Source organism: Paramisgurnus dabryanus, chromosome 22 (assembly GCF_030506205.2).
Source record: "Paramisgurnus dabryanus chromosome 22, PD_genome_1.1, whole genome shotgun sequence".
Classification (NCBI taxonomy): domain Eukaryota; kingdom Metazoa; phylum Chordata; class Actinopteri; order Cypriniformes; family Cobitidae; genus Paramisgurnus; species Paramisgurnus dabryanus.
Genome location: NC_133358.1, coordinates 18,311,302 through 18,338,148, shown reverse-complemented (window position 1 = coordinate 18,338,148; position 26,847 = coordinate 18,311,302). Strand labels below are relative to the sequence as shown.

Here is a 26,847-nt window from a genome sequence, read left to right as displayed (position 1 = left end):
AAACGTGAAGTGGGATTATTCAAATATGCTTAAACACACAACAAACATCCTGTTTGTCATCTTTTTTGAAGTGGCCAGTTGCATGAACTATACAGTAATAAGGACCTTCACTAAGTTTAAACAGTCAAGGTGTTCAACACGAGACCGATTCTTGTGTTGCTTTTCAATAGGACGACAACTTATTTGTTGAAAAGGTAGCATGGAGTATAGTGTAATACTGCCTATTTCCCTGTAAGATCTTTAAGAACTAAGCAAGTTTACTTGTGTTCCTGCCCGCGGTTGGAGAGATTATAACAAATGCAAATCATGCATTTGGCAACAAATTTGGCGGCTGTGGTGATTAACACGGATCACTTCTACCACAAAGCCTACATTATATCCTCCATGTGTACACCATCATCAGATAAACATGGCTAGCTTTTTATTAATGTCAGTGGGTAGCAATTGATGGGTTAAATTGATCTCACACCATGTTTATGTTCTGAAAAATACTTTTTCAAACAAAGTTCAAACCGTATGAATCAATTTAGTCTTTATCGTCATAATTTTTACGTAATCTCATTGTGTTGCATATAATATATTGCATATTTCATAATTTGTCAAAAATGATGATACAACGAACTACCACTGTCAAAATTAAAGTAAACAAAAATATTAGTGAATGTTGTATAATCATTTTTGACAAATTATGAAATATGCACTATATTAGGCAATATGGAACACGATGAGATTACATAAAAATTATGTCGATTAAAACTATATCTAAATTGATTGATACGGTTTGAACATTGTTTGAAAAAGTACAGCTTGCACGATTGATAGGCGTCAGCAAAGTTCCAACCCATGATAGGCTTGCTCATTGTGAATCGTTAGTATTTATTTACGATTTACCGTAATTAATTATATTCATAATACAGCCATAAACGCAGAAAAGCAGGGATGGCTTGTTTAAAAAAAACACCTGAAAACCAGGACTTTGCATACAGTTGCTGCATTTAAAAAAAACATGATAATACAAAATTACCATAATAGCCTATAGAGTGCGGTTAAGACGGAGTATTTTTATGGAATAACCGCGTTTATCTTTATTCCATTACATTGCTTTTCGGTATTCTCTTTCCTCTGTAAAAAACGGCAAATGTCTGTAGCCTACACAGACGCAAACGGGGGAGGGGGTCGTCTTTGCTCGTGAAGACCTGTTATTTTTTCTTTCACGTTGGGAGGAAGTGGGATGGAGGTTTGCATGATCTGTAAATGGGCAATGTTCGACCGCACAAAAATATGAATATTATATCGTTCTCACTTAGCTTATACACTTGCAAGCCTAATCCAAAACAGAACAACTGCACTGATTCTCTTTGTTTACTTTTCTGAAAATATTTATTAAAACATAAATTTTCACAATATAGACAAGAATATTATTTTCAAATTCCATTCCAAAGATAAAATGACATCATCACAGCTTGCAAAAACAGTCCTAACTCGTACATGCATTCATTTAGGTATTTGTTTACTTTTTGTAACACGCGTTCCTTAAATTGTTGGCTCCATATATTTGATTGACCACTTCTAATGTAAGAAAAATCTATCGATTCTTAACTTTAAAAAAATAAATAAATAAATAGAAGAAACAGATATAGAGATGTTTTAAAGCATATATCAAGTTAGTCTTTACATGTAGGTAACACACACATTGGTACGCGCGTGCACGCACTGTACACACATAGGCACACTCCAGAAATGATAGCAAGCATCCGTTGAAAACATAAGAATTATGTCATGCTTTTAAATATGAAATAAATATCCTATATAAATTAAATACAAATATATAAACCCACTATTTGTAACGATCTTTAATTCAATTCTTTGATTTTTCACGGCTTTAAACTTAATTAAATTTTTATATTCCATGTCCAAGTTAAAAATTTAATATCTCACCGAAATAAGATAAATCACAAATAATAATTACATACAATTTTAAAGAGTCTGCAAAATGCTTTCAAAATGTATAAAACGCATGTAAACAAATACTATATTGGACAACATGATAACGTGTCTTTATTACCATATGCAGTCAAAACAGGAAAATCTGTTAGCGTAATTTTTTTTAAACAACCACAATACAAGGTTGTAATAATTTTCGTTGACAAAGCACTAATTCACTAAAATTAATATGAACTTGTCACTAGCGAATTATTTGCTCTATTTAAGAGAGGTGGGATTACAGCAGTATGGTAATTAGCTTGGGGTGGGGGTGGCCATGGGTGGAATATCCATTTTTATTGCATCACCTGTCAGTGACGTCCAATCAGCGTCGACTTTGGGGGCATTAATTGATGAAGGTGTCTCCGGCCTTGCTCAGTTCCCACTGTCATTTTATTTCAGACTATACCAGCAACGGGAATAGCAGCTGCATTTGGGCTGTATTTCTCTCTGTCTCCCTCTCTTTCTCTCTCTCTCTGTCGCTCACCCCCTCTCTCCCTTCCCTACTCTCTTCGCTTTTTATTCTTCTCACTGGCAGTAGTGTTCACCTTCCTCTTTTCCTCATGGCCAAATGGGAAGAGAGCTGAGAGAGCGCAGGTATACAGGAGCTCAGACAGGCAGCAGCCAGCCTGTCGGCAACATCACACACATTCCATCGATCATGCCGTGCTCAGGTCAATGGATTGATTGTTTTAATTCAAACAGAACATTTCATTTTTATTTTTCAATGTAAAACTTTTTGTTCATCACCCAGTGTGGACATGTCACAGCCTATGCTGGACTGGTCAGCAGAATGCCTTGAAATAAATCAGCAGCAGTAAAGCTACTTTAAGGACGTCCGTCGCGCTCAATGTTGGAATTAATGCAATGAAGAAAATGGAAGACTTGGAATCCGGTTTTGAGGAAATGCAGGGTGTAAAGCTTGGCTATTTGGTTATCAAAGGTAAACAAATGTTTGCCCTTTCTCAAGTCTTCACCGACCTCTTGAAAAATATTCCGCGGACTACTGTACACAAACGAATGGACCATTTAAACGTGAAGAAGCATCACTGTGATTTAGAGGAATTGCGAAAACTGAAAGCAATAAATTCTATAGCTTTCCATGCAGCAAAATGTACACTGATTTCAAGGGAGGACGTTGAAGCACTGTATTTTTCATGTAAAACCGAGCGCGTCCTGAAATCAAACAAAAGAAGAGAAAAGACAAAAAATTCCGAGAAATTGTGCGAAGACAAAAACCACACCGCTGCCAAAAGTGACTTTTGGAGAGAGAAAGTTTGGTTAAGTTTGCATAGCGTCCCACAGACCTTCTCATTCAAAAAGAAAGCTGTTCGACAAGAGACTGCCCCTCGCCCTCACTCAAATCTACCTCAAGTTTACAGTAAGTCTTTCGTCCGTGACTTTCCACCGGTCACAAAGTCGGCATCCAAACCCTTTAAAAACTATGAAACTGCACAAATACACGAAAACTGTGTGGCTTTTAATCAGAAACACGCGTTTATTCGGCACGTCGTGAACCGGCAGCCGCTGCTCTACCAGTCCGCCATTGCAGCGCAGTCAAAGCACCAAGGCAACGCAGACCTACTTTACAAAAGGAAGAGGAAGCGCGAGAACAGCGCGAGGCAGTTTTGGTCGAGGAGCAGACGCAGCTGCCCGGTTTTGGTCGTCCCCAAGTGCTGTAAACCAAACGGATCTTTAACCCAGTTTCACCACCTCGAGCATGGATTGTACGTCGACCCTCGGCATACTGGACATTTTCAGGAAAGCTGCAGCAGTGATACGGACGCGAGTTCCATTTCAGAACGGATAAACAACGACTCGGATTTTGGATCGAGTTTCTCCACAAGCAGCAACTCCGGTACATCAGACGAAGAGGAGGATGACTCCCTCTCGGATTCTTCAGATGTCAGTAGCGATGACGAGAGCTCATCGCAGTCTGACTCGAGCTCTGTGTCCAGTCAAGTTTCTGTGCAGAGTATTCGGTTCAGGCGTGCACGGTTCTCAAGCCTCAACACAAAAGCACCGCTAGTCTTACAGCCTACTTTTCACTACAGGCCTAATTTACAACACATATCTACAAACCAAGGAGGAACGACTATTCTGGATTGTCAACGAGGTGACAAAACACAAAAACCGGACTTCAAGGATAGCCGCAAGGATAGTGACGGTGCAAATGTCCAAAAGTTCTGCCCGGTGGTGGCCTGTTTCCCCGATGTGAGAGAAAACAGGGTTTCTGAACGAGTGTCACACCTTGAGTTTTCAAGCGATCCAAAGACATCAGACTCTAGCAGAATTAAAGAAAATGGCCTTACACCTATTGCAAATGGAAATAAGGCGTTTCCCCAACAAAGAATACCAAACAAATGCCCCCAAGCCTTGGTATCACACTGTGCTCCGGACAAAGGGATAACGGTTTGTAGGTCTTCTGACAGCAAACTTTCATTAGCAGCAAATGCCAAGAGAGAAGCAAAAACTTCCCTCAAACTGCCCTCACCTCTAAAATCTATCAAAGCAGAGACAGAGGAGCCCGTCTCGACCTCAGGTTCAAACAATGAGGGAAACGCGGCGACAAAAACGCCACCTTTCTTACTTAGTAATGTGAAAATTAAAGTTGAGGATACCTTTGACGAATACGAATATGTAAATCAATGCAAGGATAACGATGCTGACGGCAAGACCATCAGAAACTATTTTAAGGAAAGCGACCACTGCAAAGACACGATTAAAACCACAGAAAGCTCTGTTCAAAAACATCCGGCCTATAACGAGGAATCAAGAAGCACTTTAAACACTCCTTGTTCCGACGAAGGAGATTGTAAAATTGTAGCAAAGGGCAGAAGAAACTTTAGAACAATGCTTCTGGTTAGAAAAAGCGAAAGGACATCATCTAGATCAAGTGCAAAAGTTGACAGGAGCCCCCGTCTTGCAGGAAAATTTGGGGGGTCAAATGAAGAATGTGCTGGCGCGAGCAAGCGGAAGCGAACGAGCACCAATGTAGCATCTCTGAAAAAGCCCTTCAGTTTCATGGCGAATTTTCCCTCTCCGCCGTCACTCGTTATTGGCAGCGATGGAGATCTGAGTCCCGCTTATTCCTTGAACTCTTTTCAAAGTAACCAGCTGCCTCATCGTTCTCACCCGGTGTGGAGATGGCAGCTTGGTCATTCAGTTGTTCCTCCCCCTCCCAGCCACAAATTTAGAAAAGCCTCTGTTATCCCTTGAACTGTTGTTTTGAGCTCGGGGGAAATGTTTTAAAACTGTTACTGGCACTATTACGCGTTAGTTTTATTATTTCATTGTTGTTTTAAATGAATATACTGGCCTGTTGTTATGTAGCAAACCTCGTCCTCATGTAGCACAGGCTGGTTTATCGAGGTTGAGACTCTGGAATATACAGAGGTATTTATTAAACGCTGATGTGTCAGTTTTTTACAGTCAAAATAACATTATTTACATTGTGGAGTTGTTGTTGGGTTTTTTTTTGTTGTTGTTGCCGCTGTGGTTATGACCCGGTGGTTTGGACTCTCATGGAGCAAATGTTGACTCGTTTTGCAGGCAGGGTTAACAATCTCTCGTTTTGGCATAATAGTGATAGTCAGGTCTATGTCAACGAAACAGTTGAATTTATCATTAAGACATCTGACTGTATCTATAGTTCGGGCGAGTCATTTCCTTTTAAAATTGCATGTCCCCAAAAAGCTGTATTTTAAAATTACAGTAAGCGTATCATATATACCCTTGTTATTTATTAATTTTAAGGGTGTTCCTCAATTGTTGGCGCATGGCTGTGTTCACTCACAGGCAGCACACAATAACTTTCACGGTAGGCCCAACACAATGGCCCTCTAACTGACAATCAAGAGCTTTTTGATTTGCACGAATTCATAGAGGGAAAACACCAAATCGAAGTCCTTCTATAGCACATTCATAACTTAAGGTACATAACGGCTAGAGCACACATTTACCATGCATTGCACTTTGCTAATGCACAATAAGGTGAATTACTGCTGTTTTTTTTTTTTTTTTTTTTTTTTAGAAAAAGCCATCACAGGTAACCCAAAAACCTTTTTAAATGAGTAAATTCATTTGGTGCTATTTCTACAACGGTAGTTTGCCTTTGAGAGAAAGGTTTGTTAGTCGTTCTTATTTGTAAATGTTTGAGATTTAAACGCAGCGACCTACATGCCTACTGCAAACAACGGTGTTTTGCATAGGCCTACGTGACGTCAAAGAAAAGACCTCGGTGCTTTGTGGAATATTCACACATTCTGGTCAGGGTATATTTGGTAAATGTGTATTTCTCTTTGACTAAAGTAGCTTTGTCTTTTTGTGTGGTGTTTTGATTGTATTGCCCTTTATATGCCTATTTTCCATAGAATGTATGGATGAACTAAAATCGTAACCTCAAATATCGGGGAAAACATTAAAGTACTTGGTGTTCTCTAGAGTACCCTGCCCCGTAGAAATGCCTTGTGATGAATGTACTGTGACGTACCATATTTGTTTACTTCAGCAAAAGCAGACTGCCTTCGAAACAGGCCTTTAAAGTAAAACGTTTCTGTGATTAGATCACCGCCAGTGAACTTTTTTTTTTTTTGATTGCCAAGAGCTTAAAATCAGATACCCAACTGCTTTCGTGATCCAAAAAACTCACTTGAATCACAGTTTTATGCACAAAATGAATACACATCGATTGAGTTATAACCGAATAAGAATAGACTATGCAGAGTTGGCAAAAGTGAGACTACTGAACTCACATCATTCTGATAAAAAACGTAACCGACCTTAACTGCATTAAGGCATTGAGACGTTAAGGGTATTGTGTGAAGTGAAATTACATTGCTTTGTAAATGTTCTAATACGCGACATAGAGCGAAAAAAAGACAGGTGGACGATTAAAATATAATAGTTATGTATTTTTTTAAGACGGATTTTTATTTGTCCGCTCCTTCGAGCTTACAAAGACAGCAGTTTTGTTCCGTCGTGTGTCTAACAGAGAAGCTCTATGTCGACTCAACTTCAGAGAAATTATTTCAAAACTAGCCAAATTAAACTGAATGTATAGCGCAGATACACCCCCCCCCCCCCCCAGTTTAACAATTTAAAGATCTCCAAAAAGAACAGAAATGGGCGGTGACTTACTGTAAACATTGTAACATATGATATACATGATCAGGACTGACTGTTTTTATCCTTCTGCTTTTGCTACTATACTTGAGGTCAGATTTTGACATGGACATTTTTTTAAGCTGAAGTCACTGGTTGTTTATAAAATGCATATTTATTTTTGTGATTCTCTTGTTTTCTTTTTTTACATACCATTGTTGTGTAGGATAAATGCACTCGAAATGAAAACTTGAAAATGGATTTGAAGCACTTTTTCTTTTCTGGTTAAGCTGTACATTAAATACATCTTGAGTGTGATGTGAGATTACCGTTCATTTTCAGCTTTTATTATCTTAATATTTTTTAGGATTTGTATAGTTTGTCCCTTAATTTAATAATGACAACATAGCCTTTAAATAACATACAAATGGGAAATCAAACACCGGGTAAGTTGTTTATTGTAAAGAAAAGTGTTGGTGTGGGGGAGGGGGTTGGAAACCGGTGGTCTCGTGCCCTTCTATACAAGAGCTCGAGCACTAGCATGAGCCTATAACTGCGCGCGTATAGGCTATAGGTTACTCTAATCATGGAAAGGAAACAGGAAAAGCAAGTACGTCTGCATGATACGAAGAACCCATTTTCAAATGTGTGGTGTTTAAGAGATAAGATCTAGTTACAGTACCACGTCACATTAATTTTATAATGGTGTGTGTCGTGTGCGTGTGTGTGTGAGAGAGAGAGGGAGAGAGAGTGTGTGTGTGTGTGTGTGTGTGTAACTGAAAAAATTGAGGAAGCATAATTAATTTTAAAGTAGACAATTTCAATTGCATTTTCATGCAATAATGCACCTAGTAAACACACACATCATCTCTCATATACACGTGATATACACACACTCAAATCTGAAGGTTATTACGATCAGTATAACTGGTTCAAAGTAAGCTTTTTTCGGACTTCCTCGATTCAAGACAAGGAGAAAGAAAGTATAACATCCATAGATGTATCACAGCTCTTGATTCGCTCATTAACCGTAGCTCCCCAGACACGCAGGAGACGAAATAACAAAACAAAACACTTTTAGCAGTTATGCCACACCAACAGCAGTGCTCGGTTGTTTTACAGAGATCAGTATGGTTCCAGAGGTCAGTGTAGACAGAGAGGGTTTATCCAGCATCCATATAACACTATTATTTATTTATTAATATTAACGTCTCAAAATAATTAGTTTGCCCCTGTGTAAATATCACTAACTAAATTAGGCCAAAATGTATAACTCCGGATGAATACGTTTTTGAATATCCTATAATATTAAAATAATAAAGAATGAAAATGCCGGCAATACTTAAATTATTTTTGACAATAGATTTGTTCTGTTCATGTTTGCATACATAAGAGATCTACAAACAATTAGAAACCAGCCACTGCACTGAAGGCAATAAGTGAATGAAAATACACATAGCGCTACAGCAATATTTTTAAGTTATGTGACACAGTATGAACGCACATGCAAAGATACTACAATAACAACAATAAGATTTCTTTAATTCATTGCAATAGGTCACATGGCTAAAGCGCACTGACAAAAAAACCATACACTGACAAACAGAACAATAACATGTTCAAACTTTTAAAGAAAAATATGTGTTAGTATAAAATACACCGGTATAATGCACAGTTGGTGTTTGCTTCAACCCAAGATTTAACACATGTCGTTTTAACACACATCCTAGAAATTAGAATTGGTAATTGACAATGGTATACTCACTGCACAGCGAGACGGATTTTGCACAAGCAGCTAAACACACAGGCTGCTTAATTTTCAGGCCTGACTTCTAGGAGGCCTGACTTTATCGAACGAACTCCAGGCTTAATCATTCACAGAACTCAACAGGCTACCATTAGTGTTTTCAGTAAGATATTTCAAATCTCTTAACACGTTTATGCTCAACCTGTCGTTGATATTTCGATCGAACGACTAACCTGCGAAGAACATACAAGCTGTAAAATGTAGAGTGTCAGCTTAATTCATTTCAAATAGGATATTGTCGGCTATTGTATATGCCATACAACGACTTATTTGTACATAAGTTAATTTACCAATATACTGTAAATCTGTGTTTTATCTGCGGACTGTAAATCACCCAAGTGAAACCTACCCGAATTGCCGACGCAAGTTATTAAAAAACGTAGGTCGAGGTTAGCACTAAAACTGTAGCTCCTTAAATATAATACATAAAAGTGTCTAAACCTTCAGTTAAACATCGTGTTATAAGAACCGCTGTCCTTATGTGGACACGTGGTTTAAACAACATTTATAAGTGTTCTCAAAAAAGCTTCGATCTTTCTGGGATCAGGACTTGCTGGAGGAAAATAATGCTGTTACATGATCGGCAAAAACTCATCGTTGTGTTAAACCAACAGAAACATTATCTTGAGCGTTCGAGCTTTCTAATACTTCTAATTTCAAGGAAGTCCAGTCATTAAACATGTAAAAGTGAAAATCTGTTGTTAAAATGGTGTTAATAAAGCACATCGGTTCTATTGATTTGACTGATAATTTTTTATAATTTAATGAAAAAATTTAATTACATTTAGAGCCTTGTGAAACAATTACAGTAAGTGATTAGTGTTTCTTATCAGAAGAAAACAGGCTGTGTATGGGTCATTCTGAAATAAAGTTTTACAATTATTAGATGTTCAGTTTAATTTGTAGTTAGTAGAACACTGTCATAAAATATCATTAGGACATTTTTATTGTAAGGCTTTTTTCATACAACCCCAGCTATTACATTATGACATTGTTACCCTTATTTTCTGACAGCTAAATAGGCTATAATGTGAAGTAACTAATCCTAAAAAACTAAACTGGCTATCAGCCTAAACGATACGATGTGTTATTCTCTAGCATTAATAGCCATTATTCCAAACTAGCTATCAGAGTAACCAGCTAAGTTAACAGGGAGAACTCGGAAAGGGTTTACTTTTTTACTGAGGTCTTCATCGACCTGGTGGAAAATGGTTCTTTAGATTTCTGCATACACTTGAACGCGTATGTACAGAGCTAACCTTACACAATCCCAAAAAAGAAGATAGCTCTAGACAAAGACAACAAAACTCACTTCATTATATTTCATTATTGGTTAAAGTATTTAGGGCCTCCGATTTGCTTGTTTTATTCTCAGAATTTTCGTGAGACAAACCCTAACTGGCTCAACAGATGGGGTTTCTAATCTATTTTGACCACATTAAATAATATTTTCACCATAGTCATTAGATGTTTTCATTAACTATTACATGCAATTGTTATAAGAACAGCAGATTTCTAAACAATTTTCATACAAATGTGTATTGACCCTGTGACCCTTACCATAAATCCCTAATCCACGAGGAATAAATTACATATTTTTCTGACCCTAAATGTTCTTTTTAAAAAATATTTAAAATCTTGAGGGTTGATTAAAGAACTATCGAGCCTTACACAAATTACCTTGAAAGAGGCAGAACTGCACAACCTGTGTGTGTGTGTGTGTGTGTGTGTGTGTGTGTGTGTGTGTGTGTGTGTGGATAAAGTTTGTAAATAGTTAAAAAAGTTATCTTAATCATCCTGTTTTAGTCAGTTTTAGTCATTTATCAGTTTGCAACATTTCGATTAAAAAAGAGATAAAAATAGATTTTTACAAAATACATTTTCCCTTTGAACAAGTCTCTTCACATTAGACAAAATTGTATAAGTAGTTGGGTAAAAAAAAAAAACGTTCACTGCAAATGGTTAATTTTAAGTTAATTGTTTTAAAGTTTGAGAAAATACTTGGAGAGAGTGAAACTAATTGATCTGACTTATTCGTTATTAGTTCATCATGTTCTAATAAGGATAGTGTTCTTAAACCCTTGGTCATTTCAATTGTTCCAAACAGTTGTTTGATTGGATTATTTTTTGCTTTTTAAAGCTGTCAACGTCTTACTTAAGACATAGTGGATTCTAACTACTAATTGTTAATTCACGTGCCAAAATCAAGAGTAAATTAGTCTGCATTTAAACCAGTCACTAACCCTACTTCTATCAAGTTACGTTTATTTCAGAAACACTTGTAAAAACATTTCACTGATCCACAGCAACAAGCTCCCCTGAAGGTAACTGTCCTACTAGATGACATAAGCCTTTCATAGCACTAATGAGAAATGTCCTGTGGGTCAGTGATAAATTCTGCTGTGCGTGAGACACACAAAGCAATTTAACCTCGTAAGGTTTGAGCACACAAACACACATTCAACGCACACTTCAGAATGTACCTAATCTCCAGTATGAATTAACCAGATCTGTTAAAACAATCCGTCTGAATAAGATTTAAACAATGACGTTGAGTGCTAGGATTTAGCTTGTTTGGGGAGTTTATTTGAAAGAAGAGCTCAAGACGAAAACACAAATCTTATAAGACCGAAAAGCTACGAAGTAAGCAATTTGAGTTCCCCTTTAGTCACCTGTCCATTATATATGCAATGTGAAATAAATTTAGCAATTAAACAGTCGCATTTAAGATATTTTTGACACTTACATACAGAACGCAGCCTAGTTATTTTTTGTTTAAAATGATCCAAAACGAGATAAACCTTTGGAGGCTACACAATCGAGTCATTTAATGCACGGCTACAGTGAAATAGCCCAGCATTGCGTTGAATTCATTGGTCTAGATATATCTTGGGGCAAATATTCCTTCGCAAAATGTGAAAATGAGTTTTGGCTTGATTAAATGTTAATCCTAACACAACGATTCGTCTCTATAAAACCTGAAATGCGTCCTGCGAGTTTTTTTATTAGGCGATTGATTTGTTCATATTTTTTATGAAAGCTAATGTTAAAACGGACCACTATAATTCCCGACACTATATTTGAAATACGAGAGAGCAGCAATGAACGAAAATATCGGAGCGGGAAGGTCTGTGGTTTTCTCGGGTAAAACATCAGGTCATACATAAACGCATTCTTTAATATTGTTCAGTCTAATCCTCACCCTCCCCTTTTTCATTTAAGTGTTAAGCAACGTATGCAGCTATTATTGAGTAAACAGGTAAGCTTATAAGGTCACGTTAGGAATAATGTCGATACCGAAAAAAAACGAAGAAATGGTGCGTCAAATGGTAGGGAATGAGCAAATATAGCAAATCCTCACATATTCACACCAAAACATTCCAAAATTTGCGTCGCATGCTATAAACGACACAAATTATTGAATATCGACAATTTCTCGATACGTTTGAGTAAGAACAGAGGCATAAGTGACAGCTCGTTGGAAAAATTTGGCGCACAATCGTAGTGGCATTGCGCGTGCTGTTGGCGCCCCCACTCGGCCGAGAACGGTTAAAGAAAATTCTCTTAAAGGGGAGGACAGAAGGATTTAAGGTGGAATGAACAAATAACGATCAGCGATCATGCCACTCTATAAACACTCTTATTCATTGAACAAAGATTGTACATGTGTTTGTATATTCAGAAGCATAATAGCCTATATGTTATTTTAATGATGAAACTAGGATTTTGAAAGGCTGCACGTTAATGCTAGGAAATATGCGCTTGCGTTCATCGGTAAAGTTTATAAACAACTCTTAGTTTGCATTATATTATTATAATTATTACAATATATGACTATGTTGATTAAAAAATGCGTTAATCTGACACCCTGTGTCAAAAATGCCTGCTTTACATACTGATAACATTAGGAAATAGTTTAGTTTTTTTTGGGGGGGGGGCAGAATAAGCATTAATGCCTGTATTTCAATGAATAATACGCAAATCTGTTTTTGCCATGCATGCCACTATAATTTAATTAGTAGAGAAATGCGACAACAGCACAAAAGGTCATGGGTTTAATCCCAAGAAATTAAGGCATATGCTGATCATGGCATTATAATGAAGCTATGCACTGTTTAATGCAAGTCGTTTTGAATTTAAGCGTCTGCCTAATGCATAACATGTAAAGAATGACGCATTCCTAGCAATCAATAAAGACGTAACACCTTTGTCATCAGATGTGCGACTCTAGCAAGATACGTAAAGGGATGCGGTTCTGCCGAAACTTGAGTAAAACATGCTGTGATAAAGGTCGCTTTTCTTTTTTTTTAACATAACAGTTCTCCCAATAGCACGGAGAAAATGTATATGCAGGAGACAATCACATGAAAGGAGAGGAAAGTTCAACATGGGCATCAAGATTGAGATACACTATAAATGTTTTTGTGAAGATGATATTTAAATCTACACAGGTCATGTTCTATATACACTTTGCCATATCCAGTTTTCGCAGTGTAATGAGACGATTTCCAGAGTCTCTTATGAGGAGGGAGAACCCACAGATTAAAACATCTGACGCAATAAAAAAATCTTAATAAATGAATGCGACTTCATTTTGAAGAGGCTTTTAATGCCATGTAGGCCTGTTACTCACCTTACAGGTATCATTATTGGCTTTTGTCGAGGAGTCGCATGATTTTTTTTACAATGATATACAAATAAACATTTCAGTTCTTATAAAAGCTCCACATAACATTTTATTCAAAGGCACAAATATTCGCATTACCCTAAAGAATAATTTTGTGAAAAGGCACGACTCTTGCACAGTGTAGCCTATATATTAAAAACACCGTATAAAGCAGATATGTTACCATATATTGATATTATACACATATAGACTACAAGTATCAGACGGTAGCTTACACAAAATACAATTATGTTGGACGGGCTAATACGTTGTCTATAAATACAGGCAACCAAATAAGGTTAGTAGCCTATATCTGCTCGCAAAAACATTTAAGTTAAAAAATCAGAGCATGAGCAAAATAGCCTACGTGTCTTTTAGTGATTATTTTATCAAACAACGATCCGTCAAATTAACGTGTTTTAACAGCTGAATGTTCACAAATCTGAATTTTTTTTTTTATTATTATCAGAACAGAAGGTCACTCATTTTGTAAATGGTCACTTTAAATACTTAAAAATAGGTTGTCTTCCTGTAATTAAAATACTGAACGTTTGCACAGTTACGTGCGCTCTCATATTTACTGCTCTTTTTAAATGAAATATAAATACGGGGGATTGTGACAAATAGGCCGCAAAAGTAACGGGGTAACAGGGCACCTACAACTGTTTTATTAAACTTGTCCCTGCGCAAGGATAGCGGTGTAAGCAAATTTATTTATAATTGTTTAAGAGCTACGTAGAGATATCTCACAATAAACTCATATTAAAATGAATTACTTTTATGTGACTTTTTGACCCATAGGGCCTTACTTAAAATAGATTGAGATTTTGAAATCCGTACGCAAATTTAAAAAAGTAAAAAAAAATCCTGTGTCTAATTTAGTTTATCTTTTTAATTGTTTGTTTCTGTTCTCTGTTACACACAATAAACAAGACAATAAAATTAGTTGTTCCCCTCATAACACACACCACTCACTGGTTGTGTCCATGCATGCAGTTTTCTTCTAAGATTATTTATTTAGATTTAAATGTAATTATTTGGATTGCTTAGTTTATTTAGACCTGTTGACGAAACAATTCAGCTGACTGTCTGCTTCTTGGGGCTATCAGCTCAGATTTCTACAAGTACTGAAGTTGGGTGCTAGCGAGGACCTTTTATTTTCAATCGCCAAACGGTTTGGCAACAAATATTCACCTTTGAATAGATAGCAACGCTATGAAAAAAAGCATTGGCGCTTTATGACATAATAAACTATTTTCAACACGCTTTACTATTATAATAAATATATTATTATTATTATATAATTTTATTATTGCCAGAAAATGTTTAGATTCACGTTTAATAATGAATTACTTATTTTCACACCATCCTTTCTTTGCGTAACATACACTAGTCAGCATTCGAAGTGGATCAAAACCTTTAATAAAAGTTTACATAAAACCAATCCTTAATACCCATTCTTGACTTTTTTTGGTCCACTTCAAATGTTGACAAGTAAATATAATGCATAAGTATAATTTAAATTATATCACAAAACAGGACGAGACTTTGCGCCGTAAAATGCAGACAAAGTGCTTTATTGTTTTGAGCAATGCTTATGGAATGGAGTGTATTATATCGGTTTACATCATAACACATGAGACAGGACTTGCTTTTGGTTATTCTTAAAGCAGATTTTAGACTCGTCTGTGAGTGTGATGCACATTAAACCAGATTCCCCAATCACTGCTATTTCCTTCACTATCTAGATTAGAAAACGACATGAACAGTCACAAACTAGGGGTTTCATTTACTTTCAGTAAGCGTGTAAACCTGTATATTCAAATAAAATGTATCCGTTCCAGAAAATAAAAATCCAATTGCTTACAGTTTTTTCCAAAGCTTTCCAAGTGATGAGTTATCCATAAATGAACACATTGAGCAATAACGCTTTTGGCAAATGAAGAACAGGGTGAAGGGCTCTCAAGAAGGCGTGAAGATGTATCTCACTTTAGCACTTTTCACATTTAGTGAAATTCACACATATATCAGAAGCAATGCACTGATGAGGATGATGAAGACACTATTAAAGTCTGCTGCTATGTGACAGCTTCTTTGTCATGCCCATGTTTATGTGAATATTATTACATCCAAGAAGACCAGGGTTTGTTTTCTTTCCCAATGAGGGCACAATAAAAAAATCATCTTTTACCACTGCTCAATGGGCACAAGCAGCGCTTAGTTTAATAAGAAAATGAAACACTAACCAAAGACGCTGTGTAACATGGGTGCCAGGTAATACTTCCAGATAAAATGCTCTGAGAAAGCCTGAACACAATTTACAATTAACACTATAACAAGAGCCACACCTACTCATATCAACAAATTCACAATGCACACTCTTGTCCAAAAGGCTTGCACATAGAATTAGCCGGTCAAGGAGAAATAGTGACCTTTTTGTGGTGGTGTTGTGAACAGAAAGTAACATCTTGTAAGTAACAGCATATTATGAGATAAAAAAGCAAAATAAACACTGAAAAATGTTTTTTTTTCCAACAACCACCCTAATATTAGAAAATAACATTTCATTTCTGCTTGAAAAAATTGAAAAGACAGAATTAAATAATTTTGTAAAAAGGCACGACTCTTGCACAGTGTATACATTGAAAACACAGTATAAAGCAGATATGGGACCATATTTAAAAATAAGAGACCTGGGGTGGGGGTGTCTGTGCACAGAAAAAATGTAAAAAAAAGAGAAATGCATGAAATATACATCTCTGGACTGAACCAGATTGAACATGAAAAATAATAAATGCAACATGCATCCTTTTTCCTTTCTTTTGTAGACAGTACTCGTGTTAAACAATTTAAAACAGTAACATTCTTCATTTATCAGAACACTTTTCCCGAATCACAGAGTGGTGCTTTAAAATGCATTTAAATGTCTGGATTAAAATTGTAAAATGTAAAAATATGTGCAAGAAATCTAAACCAACGTAAGATGAGAAGGCTTCTTTGAATTAGAAACAATGTTAATCTCTATAAGTCATATCACCTGTTTCTACTTTACAAACGCATTTGTCTCTGTTAACAGGTAAAATGTTTCCCTTGTAAATACCACTGCTGAACCAACAGGATTATGTGAACAACATTTTGGTTCCGTTCATCATGTGCAAAAAAATACAACGTTTTATCGTTTTTGCTGCCAATCAAAACAAAACTTACGAGACATATAAACTATTCAAAGAAAACCAAGAAGAAAAAAAAACTTTACAAAGCACCCCTTCCCCAAACCTCCATGAAATACTGAAACACAACACAAATGGGTGTGTCCTGGTACGATGCAAGAGGTAAACTATGTTTTGTCTGCTGAGAACAAGCGTATGCGTGAGAACACGTGAAATTGCAAGGCTGCATTTAACGGTGCCTCATAGTGCGTTCGTTGCAGCTCGTTTACAGACCGAGTGATCCTAATAAAAAGTGCAACAGTTTAAGGTGCTGATGGCAACTGAATCACTAATGTAACAGAATTCTCTGATGACTGAAGAGAAACCACTGATAATGCTGCTTCAGTGTCTTCATTCTCTCTTCTGTCAAGTCGCTGCAAAAAAAAAAAAACAATAAAAAAATGACTGCCTCCATCTCCAAATTACTCCGTATTTGCCTCGGAAAACACTGAAGGAACATGCAAAACTCGGCTGTTTGTCAACACAAGGCAAGTGGGAGCATCAGGTCCTCCTTTTGTAAATGGCTCAAAGGGCGTTAATGGTCTCTGTGCAGAGCAGGAAGTGGACTGTGCAGAGAGTTGGTGTCAAGTGCTTCAGGTGCCTCTGAGTCTCTGCGAATATTAAAAGAAGCAAATAACCTTGTTGGACATAAAGCAATATGGACAGCCAGGGGTCAAGTTATGTGAGTTTGGGCAGGGACTGGTGACAAATGGTTCTGTGAATTTCCAATTGAGCAGTTCTAGAATGGCATCGAAGGAGCCTCGATTTCCAGAAACCAACCACAGACCGTCACACTCTTTCCACTCTGTCTTCTTCCGTGTTAAAAGGCAGGAAAAATAACAAATTGAACAAACAAGAATAAGGGACATGCAATTAGAAAGCAGTAAAAAGCCCCACCCGCCCTCCCCCCCCCAAAAAAAAACTGTTGTCCTTTTTTCATCACTCTGATGGTCCCACAAAACAAAGAACAAATAACTGAAAATCAAAATGTAAACGAATGGTGGTTGTAGCTGCTGTAATGGTGCCCCCCGTGGCAGAGCAGGTATTTGAGTGTTCTGCACCCCTCTGCTGGCGTCCCTCTTTATCCCACTGGACTGAGATCAGTTGCCTCGGACTAGGGCAGAATGGTAGTGATGAATTCATAGAATCTTTTCGAGTACTGCTCCGGGTTCACGGTGGAAATCTCCGCACCAGCCTGAGACAAAAAAACGTATGTCTGAGATTGATGCCTTTTTAAAAACTATAAGGTGATGCATACGCTTAAGACCATAAATGTGAATCTGGACCACAAACCCAGTCATAAGCAGGGCTCAACATAAAGGACATATTATTAAAATATTATTCTAAATATTATTTTAAATATTATTTTAAATATGTGACACTTAAATCTTTTTTTTTTTTTTGGTGGGGCCAGTGAAAACCTAAACTACTGGCCCGACTGGGCCAGTATAAAAAAACATTTGGGTTGAGCCCTGATAAGGGTCTGTTTTTTTTTTTATTAAAATTTATACATCATCTGAAAGCTGAACAAATAAACTTTCCATTGATGTATGGTTTGTTAAGATTGACAGAGATACAACTGGAATATGTGGGTGCAAAAATCCAAATATTGAGAAAATCGCCTTTAAAGTAGTCCTTAGTAACACACATTACAAATGAAAACTTTATATTTTTTCTATATTTACGGTAGAAAATGTACTTTTTTTACTTAAAGCATTAGTCCATTTTCTTAAAAAAAAATCCAGAAAATGTACCCACCACCATGTCACCCAAAATGTTATTGTCTGTCTTTGTTCAGTCGAGAAGAAATTATGTCTTTTGAGGAAAACATTCCAGGATTTTTCTCATTTTAATGGACTTTAATGGACCCCAACACTTAACAGTTTTAATGCAGTTTAACGCTTTCACCGCCATTGACGAGATATCTCGTCAATTAAGAGAAAACGCTTCCCCGCCACGAGATTTTCCGTCTTTCCGCAATACCGCTATTATCCACCAGGTGAGAAGTTGTGCTTTAAAAGTGTATATTTGTTATTTTTATTGTCAAAAATGACAATCGTTTTGCTAGATAAGACACTTATGCCTCGTTTGGGATCGTTTATAGTCCTTTGAAACTCCGTTGAAAAAAACTGTTACCTGTTGATTTAAGTGTTAATTGTTGGTGTCTATTAAAGTCCATTAAAATGAGAAAAATCCTGCAATGTTTTCCTCAAAAAACATAAATTCTTCTCGACCGAACAAAGAAAGACATCAACATTTTGGATGACATGGTGGTGAGTAAATTATCTGGATTTTTCTTTTAAGAAAATGGAATATTCCTTTAACAACAAAAACATCTTTAATGGCCCAAAACTAATTTTTTTACAGTCTTAGACTATTAAAGCAAAGAATGTCTTTTAATCATGCATATACACTGAATGTTAATTTAAAAAGAAACTGATATACAAATAAATATTGAACTGTAAAGAATTTTCTATTGGAAGCACTCACCCCATGCTTTACTGTCTTGGCGGCATGAGCTGCTTTTTTCTTGGCATCATAATGCTGCAGAATGTCAATAACAGCCATAAAGTAAACCTCCTTTCTAGGGGAATCTAAGGGAAGAAAAATAAACTCTTCAGGATCTAAAACATAAAAACATCTTTATTCCAGAAACATAGGTCTGAGTAAATAATACAAACGAAACCATTGCACATTTCAAAATGTCACTCCACACAAGCTGGTATTTCCTACAGCACTCACTGTCATGGCTTTTGATGGCATAGACGTCAATACTGGGGTCGAAGTCTCCCGGTGAGAGTGGTTTAGCGCTGTCCAGGGTGTTACTGGGACTGTCGGGAGGAGTGCCAACCATCCCTCCATCACTTTCTCCTTCCTCTTCTCCTTCATTATCCTCACTCTCCACCTCTTCTTGTTCTGCCCTCTCCACATCGTGAATGCCAACCAGAAGACTGTAATCCATCAACTTCAGTAAGGCCAGAAACTAGATGAGGGAGAAAATAATGACAATTAATAAAACTGACAGTAGAGGGAGACAAAAAGGTTTGCAAAACAACTGTATCCGTTTTACCTCCACATCCTTTCGAAGCTTATCAAGGAAGATTTTCTTACTCTCTTCATCGATGTATATTTTTTGTCCGTCATTAATAAAGTCATTATCCTTGTATGTGGGGAGTTCCTTAGCCTGGCAGAACCGAGGAAGAGTAACATTAATATAAATTCAGGTCTTAATGTGTCATATTGTGAAATATCATGCAGGACAACAGGGGGAGCTTTGTGTTCACATGAGATAAATTCAGTGATAATTTGGTCTAAACTGTCCAATGCATAGACTATAGTAATAAAATAACCTACACAAGCCTTTACAAAAATGTTACAACCTAATATCTATCAACATAGCAATGCCCAGCTGCAAACAATTACATGCTAGTTAATAATTAAGTAATAACCTTTAATGGTTTGTCGAACTATAGAAATAAATCCAGATGAAAAAATATTCTCTGGGGTGATATAAACCTCCAAAATAAATGCACTCCAGCAATATTTTATAATCATCTCATTTGGGTAGCCGGAGCCACTTTTACTCTAGACTCCAGTAAAAACCTTATTAATGGACTCTGCCATTTGCAGATTTCCCAACATCCTAAAGCAAATATACACCTATCGTATTGTTGTGAAATCTAGGTCATTGAAAACCACAGCTGGTGAAAGCATGTCCTACATCAGATAAAACTACAAGTCAATAAACATCCATCTGAGAGCACTGATGACATCTGTTTTTACATTCACCTTTGGGCTTTGGTACGGAGTACATTAAAGAGCCTAAAGCCCAATTTATACTTCTGTGTCGTTTGTGCGGCATAGCCTATGCATAAGCGCTAAACCTACGGCGTAGTCTGACACGCACCTCTCCAAAATTGTAACAATGCGTCAGTTCTACGTGGACCGCAAGCACTGGGATGTTGTAAAATGTGGTAAAAAAATAAACAAATCAGCATCCGTTTCTGCTTGCAACGATAAAAACAAAGATGGAGTGAGCTTAAAAGCTAAATTTAACAACTTAAGCGGCAACAAATGCGCTGTATATTAACTCCATCACTGCTGATGCTTCTCCAACAATGTACACAACAAGCTGGCTCTTTTTCGGCCTTTGCCATAATACTTTAACATGCCCGTGGGCATTGCCTACTAGCGATCTGCAAGTGTAACTGCACGTCAACGTGACATGTGAGAGTCCGCTGATTTTGTTGCTATTAAACATACATTCACCTAAAGGATTATTAGGAACACCTGTTCAATTTCTCATTAATGCAATTATCTAATAAACCAATCACATGGCAGTTGCTTCAATGCATTTAGGGGTGTATTCCCGGTCAAGACAATCTTCTCAGAATGGAAAAGAAAGGTGATTTAAGCAATTTTGAGCGTGGCATGGTTGTTGATGCCAGACGGAATCTGAGTATTTCACAATCTGCTCAGTTACTGGGATTTTCACACACAATCATTTTTAGGGTTTACAAAGAATGGTGTAAAAAGGGAAAAACATCCAGAATGCGGCAGTCCTGTGGGCGAAAATGCCTTGTTGATGCTAGAGGTCAGAGGAGAATGGGCAGACTGATTCAAGCTGATAGAAGAGCAACTTTGACTGAAATAACCACTCGTTACAACCGAGGTATGCAGCAAAGCATTTGTGAAGCCACAACACACACAACCTTGAGGCGGATGGGCTACAACAGCAGAAGACCCCACCGAGTACCACTTATCTCCACTACAAATAGGAAAAAGAGTCTACAATTTGCACAAGCTCACCAAAATTGAACAGTTGAAGACTGGAAAAATGTTGCCTGGTCTGATGAGACATTCATTTTGGGCTAAACAGAATGAGAACATGGATCCATCATGCCTTGTTACCACTGTGCAGGCTGATGGTGGTTGTGTCATGGTGTGGGGGATGTTTTCTTGGCACACTTAAGGCCCCTTAGTGCCAATTGGGCATCGTTTAAATGCCACGGCCTACCTGAGCATTGTTTCTGACCATGTCCATCCCTTTATGACCACCATGAACCCATCCTCTGATGGCTACTTCTAGCAGGATAATGCACCATGTCACAAAGCTCAAATCATTTCAAATTGGTTTCTTGAACATGACAATGAGTTCACTGTACTAAAATGGCCCCCACAGTTACCAGATCTCAACCCAATAGAGCATCTTTGGGATGTGGTGGAACGGGAGCTTCGTGCCCTGGATGTGCATCCCACAAATCTCCATAAACTGCAAGATGCTATCCTATCAATATGGGCCAACATTTCTGAAGAATGCTTTCAGCACCTTGTTGAATCAATGCCACGTAGAATCAAGACAGTTCTGAAGGCGAAAGGGGGTCCAACACAGTATTAGTATGGTGTTCCTAATAATCCTTTAGGTGAATGTATATTGCACAATGTTTTGTACATAACATGTATATGTAAGAGCCTTCCATCATATTTCAGAGCAATCGATAAAATAAGGTCGCGCTACATTCACACGCTAACAAAATGAAACAAATATGTAAGAGGCAGAGAGCAGCCGCTTCAGTTTTATCAATGAAAGCCTAAAGATCGCACTGAACACTGTTGGTTCATGTCCGATGTAAAAACATTGTGCTTGGTACATTACACATTAGGTAATAGGTGGAGAGTAGGTGATCTTTTGCAACTCACATTCAACCACGTGTGTCTACACGCAATAGGGTAGAATGCGTTTTCAACTACCTCTGAATGTGGTGGATGTGGATGAGCTCAAAACGTTTTAGACCCCATTTACACCTGTATACAGCGTTGGCCACTTGTGATCCGATCGACCAAAATGCACCTTAATACCAGAGCCTCAAAAAGCATAAAGCTCACATGAAGACAACTATTCACGATCCCATCACAAACCTTAAACTAAAATCAAGTCCCACTCAAATTAGAATAATAAAAAACTATACTGTCATAAGGTTACAGAGAGCAAACAGTGAAAACCTTCAATAAGCTGCAGGACTGATACACACAGTCTATGCAAACACAGTCTGGCTTGAGACAAAACCTCCAACGCAGGATTATTTGATATATGAGTAGGGAGAAATAACCCAAGCCTGTTTCGCTTAACTTTTATGTGGGAAATACTTTTCAGGGCCAGTACAGAAGAGTAAATCCAAGTGAAGTATCTTCATGATGCAATTGTGTGAATAGTAAAAACGTGCATTTGAGCAAAACCAGAGCACAAACATTTGCTTCACAAAGTCCAGATTTGCACAAACAAGTTCAAGCACAAAGCTATTCTTATAAAACAAACAGACCCTCAGAATAAAACTGACCATTTCTACTTTTCTTCATGATCTGCCCAGCCATCAAGCAACTTAATGGCTGCTAAAACAGTGAGTCCTTTGAGCATTTGCCTTTTCATGGGGATGAAGCTTTATATCCTACATTTATGGACCACGGATGGATGGTCAGTATCGCTCTTAAGAAGTTACCTAAAATTGGCACAATTTCAACAGCTCTGTATAAAACTGCCTTTGGCAAACAATAGCACAGCAGCAGATTTTCAAGAATTAAAAGGTAAAACTAAATATTATGTAGCTCAACTGGTAGAGCATAGCTCTAAAAACTATGCATATGTATAATGTATACCAAGAAGGTACTGAAAGTTGCTTTGAATAAAAGTGCATAGACATAAATCAGTTACAACTTGCTAGTGCAGCACAAAATATATCTGTGAAAAGGACTGCACATCTAATTTTATGTGAGTGAAGAGAGAGAATATTTCAACTTGGTCATCAAAAATGAATTCACGACGGTTTCCAAAAGATCTTAACATAAAAGAGCATGGGTGAAGTTTAGAGCTGGTGGCACAGTTCTTGTTCTGTGTGCAGCTGTGAATGAAAGAGAAATGAGAATGGTTATCTTCTTTCATTTCCCTCCAAAACTGATTTTGAAAATAGGGGGGCTTTGCACCAAGCCTGCTGCACAAACCCTAAAAAGTGAATACGAAATGTCTCGATTGCCGCCCAGTGACTGGTCCCAGTATAGGTCATAAACCCCGCCTCCCCATGTTATTCAATGGGACTTGAGACCAACTAAACAATTTAATTACACTTCGAATATCTTTTTTCCGAATCTGGTTTCTGTCATTTACTGTAGTTTTTATCATGCTGATGTAAATTCAAATGTTTGTTTTTAAAATAAGTTTGTTTTTAGTTAGTTGCTATAAAAACAGTGATGTCACGTCATGATTGACAGCTGTGATATGCGCATTCTGCGAGAGCGAGGGCGGGGCCTTGATTTCGCGGCTTTACTTCCCGCTCACTACTGCGCAGGACTGGTCCTGAAATCACCAAGACCCAAGATGTCAGCGCCATATAGGGATACTGGCTACTTCACTTTTTACCAATGGAAGAGAGCGAACGGGCGTTGTCCATCTTTTTTTACAGTCTATGCTTTGCACCTCTAGAAAGTATACAAGGAAATGCCATGGATTTGGATCTACAACCCTATGCCAGAAGGATAAAAGGATTAAAAAGGGTAAGGGGCGGATCATACAGAACACATTTATGGCAGTGGCAGGTGCCTTTTTTGAATGGTTTTCTATGGACAGTGAGCGTTCTGCGGTTTTGGCAGCCTCCTACGCCACAAGTTTTTGCAGGAGCGCTCTGAGCGTATAAGCACTAGGCATCATTTGCATTTTTCCTATTATCCAATCGAATGAGGGGAGGGGCGGGCATTTCGTTGTAGTGACAGAAGTTTACAATTGCATGCGCTCACTCACTCTCTCCTGCGTGTTTGTGCACCTCTCACCCTCGATCAAGGTCATAGCAAGCGCCATCTTTTTGAAGTTTCTGCTAATATGACCGTTAACAGCAAAAGAGTGCTCACGCTTCAATATTTGATTGACAGGAAAGCTGCCTCGGTGGTTGCCTTGCAATATAGAAAAAACGACAGCGCACTGCTTTATTCTGAAGTCACTTAAATAGTCGCTTTTTTAAGGGTTTGGTGTGATCGGCCGCTAACTTGTCATCACTGACCACCAGTGAACCATCAATCCACAGGCATGTGAGCCTGGACTTGTACAGAAAATACTGAAGAAAAAAATGAAAAGCTACTGACAATCCATGTAGTATTTGCCACATTTAACATATTTCAGAAAATGCTAATTCTTGGGCAGATGTGAAGCCACTTTAACAGCCTCATGTATCTCAGAAAACTGTGTGTGCGTTTAACATTTATGTGCTTCTAGGAAAATGTAAAATGCATGTAGTGTGCATGTGAAACGATTTCAGCTGGAAATTAAAATAGACTCAACTATAGGCTAATAATATCCAACAATAGACAGACACCTGACATAACAAGCTGAAATAGCCTTTCATAATCCATCTAATCCAAAATGTTTCTTTAGTGTGACGTACTAGTTAACCTTACAATGACAAAAACACCACAAGCTTTGTCCATAAAGCTGCACCAGTGTTGTACCACGGCATCTTGCTTTAAGCTCCAAAGCTTAAAAAAGCACCATGGACTCTGCTTTACATTGACACACTAAGTATGGGATATATCTGTGCACCCAATAATCACACAGACGCTCTAATATCACTGCGCCTCACTCTCATGCAACTTAACAGCCCAAATGGGCTATTTTTGCATGGTGTGACAGATAAAGAGAGAAACTATTGTTTACATTAATTATATTAGCTAACACAAACTTACAATGAATGATATTTCTGCAACTTTTGTTAATCTTTACTCTTTCCCCGCCATTAACGAGTTTTTCATGCAATCTGTATTTCAGATATAATCCACCAGGTGGCATTCTTACCCAACTTTTAAAATCTGGAAGTATCCCCTTAGGGCAAACTGTTCAAACTCTGTGTTTTTATGATCGCTCTGAATCTGGTCTCAATCAAGTCCTTCACAAAAATGGAATTATCTCAGCTTTTTGCTCAAAAATTTGTATTTTTGAAGAAACCTACCCATATTTGAGAGGTCATAAAAAGAGAACAAATGAAGGTAGGATTAAATTTTTTGTTTGTTTTAAAGCAGAGGGTCTGTTCTTTCATTTATTGTACGTTTATGTATTAATAAGAACCTTTTCTGAAAGGCATTAAACTTTTGTGAATATCACAAAAAATGCCGGCGCTGGCAACTTTTTTGAAAACGCTGTCAGGGAAAGAGTTAATGATAATTTCCACATTTATTAACAGATACATTTACAAATCAAAAATTTTGTTTGTTTACATCAGTAAAAGTCCCCTTGTGATAAAAATCTACATTTTATTGTTGTTAATATGTCTATGTTGTGTTTTTAATATCCTTTAAAGGTATAGCGGAAGATTTTCCCGAATTATTTAAAAGAACCGCCCAGTGTTTCCCATACATTGATTTATTTGTGGTGGCCCACCACAGAATCAACACTGGCCCCCACAAATAGAATTTTCATGATTCCCATTTACATTTTTATTTCACTATTTAAAACAGCTTAATTCGGCTTAAAATATAATTTGACATATAATACAGATCAAAAACAGATACAGATCAAAGAGTAGAAGTGAAACATATTTCAGGTGCCAACACGAGATCAAATGAAACACGACATGATGACGTCACATATATGCTAATTAGTGGGTGGCGTCATCACCACCACAGTCTCTCAAAATCCTGTGGGAAACACTGCCGCCCCTCGATATTTTTTAAAAAATGCTCCCGAGAGGGAACACCTTTTAAACGCGTGCACGCGACAGAGAGAGAGCATGCAGGAGCTCAGTTCTTCTCTTCGCTCTGTTTACAAGTTTCTGTCGGCATGTTTACCGTGTCTGTGCGGTTCGTGACTTGTGCCAGGGCTAGCATCGCAAATCATAGCTTACATCAACTTTTACTAGCAGTGATTTTAAATGGATTTCTCCAAATAGCATGACAAAATGTACCTTTCCAGTAGAAACTTCGCGTGGGAAGCCCAACCTGTCCTTTTAGCTCACGCCAGCGTGTGAAATAGTCTCCCATAAACATTCTGGTCTTGTTTCTTTATTTATAGTCCTTTCTTTTCTTGTCATACAATTCGTAGACAC

The 26,847-nt window shown here is 37.5% G+C and overlaps 2 protein-coding genes across 2 annotated transcripts in view; one reads left to right on the top strand and one right to left on the bottom strand.

Moving 5' to 3' along the window:
• The first annotated feature begins 789 nt into the window (after window positions 1–789).
• On the top strand, window positions 790–7,724 carry skida1 (SKI/DACH domain containing 1). Its single transcript, XM_065258059.2, has one exon. The coding sequence runs from the start codon at window positions 2,851–2,853 to the stop codon at window positions 5,200–5,202; it is 2,352 nt and encodes a 783-aa protein (XP_065114131.1). The 5' UTR covers window positions 790–2,850; the 3' UTR covers window positions 5,203–7,724.
• Window positions 7,725–15,115: 7,391 nt separating this feature from the next.
• Window positions 15,116–26,847, bottom strand: part of pip4k2aa (phosphatidylinositol-5-phosphate 4-kinase, type II, alpha a) — a 42,381-nt gene continuing 30,649 nt past the window's right edge. The window contains exons 7-10 of the mRNA XM_065258058.2: window positions 19,839–19,952; window positions 19,511–19,751; window positions 19,259–19,362; window positions 15,116–17,963 (exon numbers count right to left, since the gene is read on the bottom strand). Coding sequence (XP_065114130.1) covers window positions 17,883–17,963; window positions 19,259–19,362; window positions 19,511–19,751; window positions 19,839–19,952 — 540 coding nt within the window. The 3' untranslated portion in view covers window positions 15,116–17,882. The remainder of the gene's footprint in view (window positions 17,964–19,258; window positions 19,363–19,510; window positions 19,752–19,838; window positions 19,953–26,847) is intronic.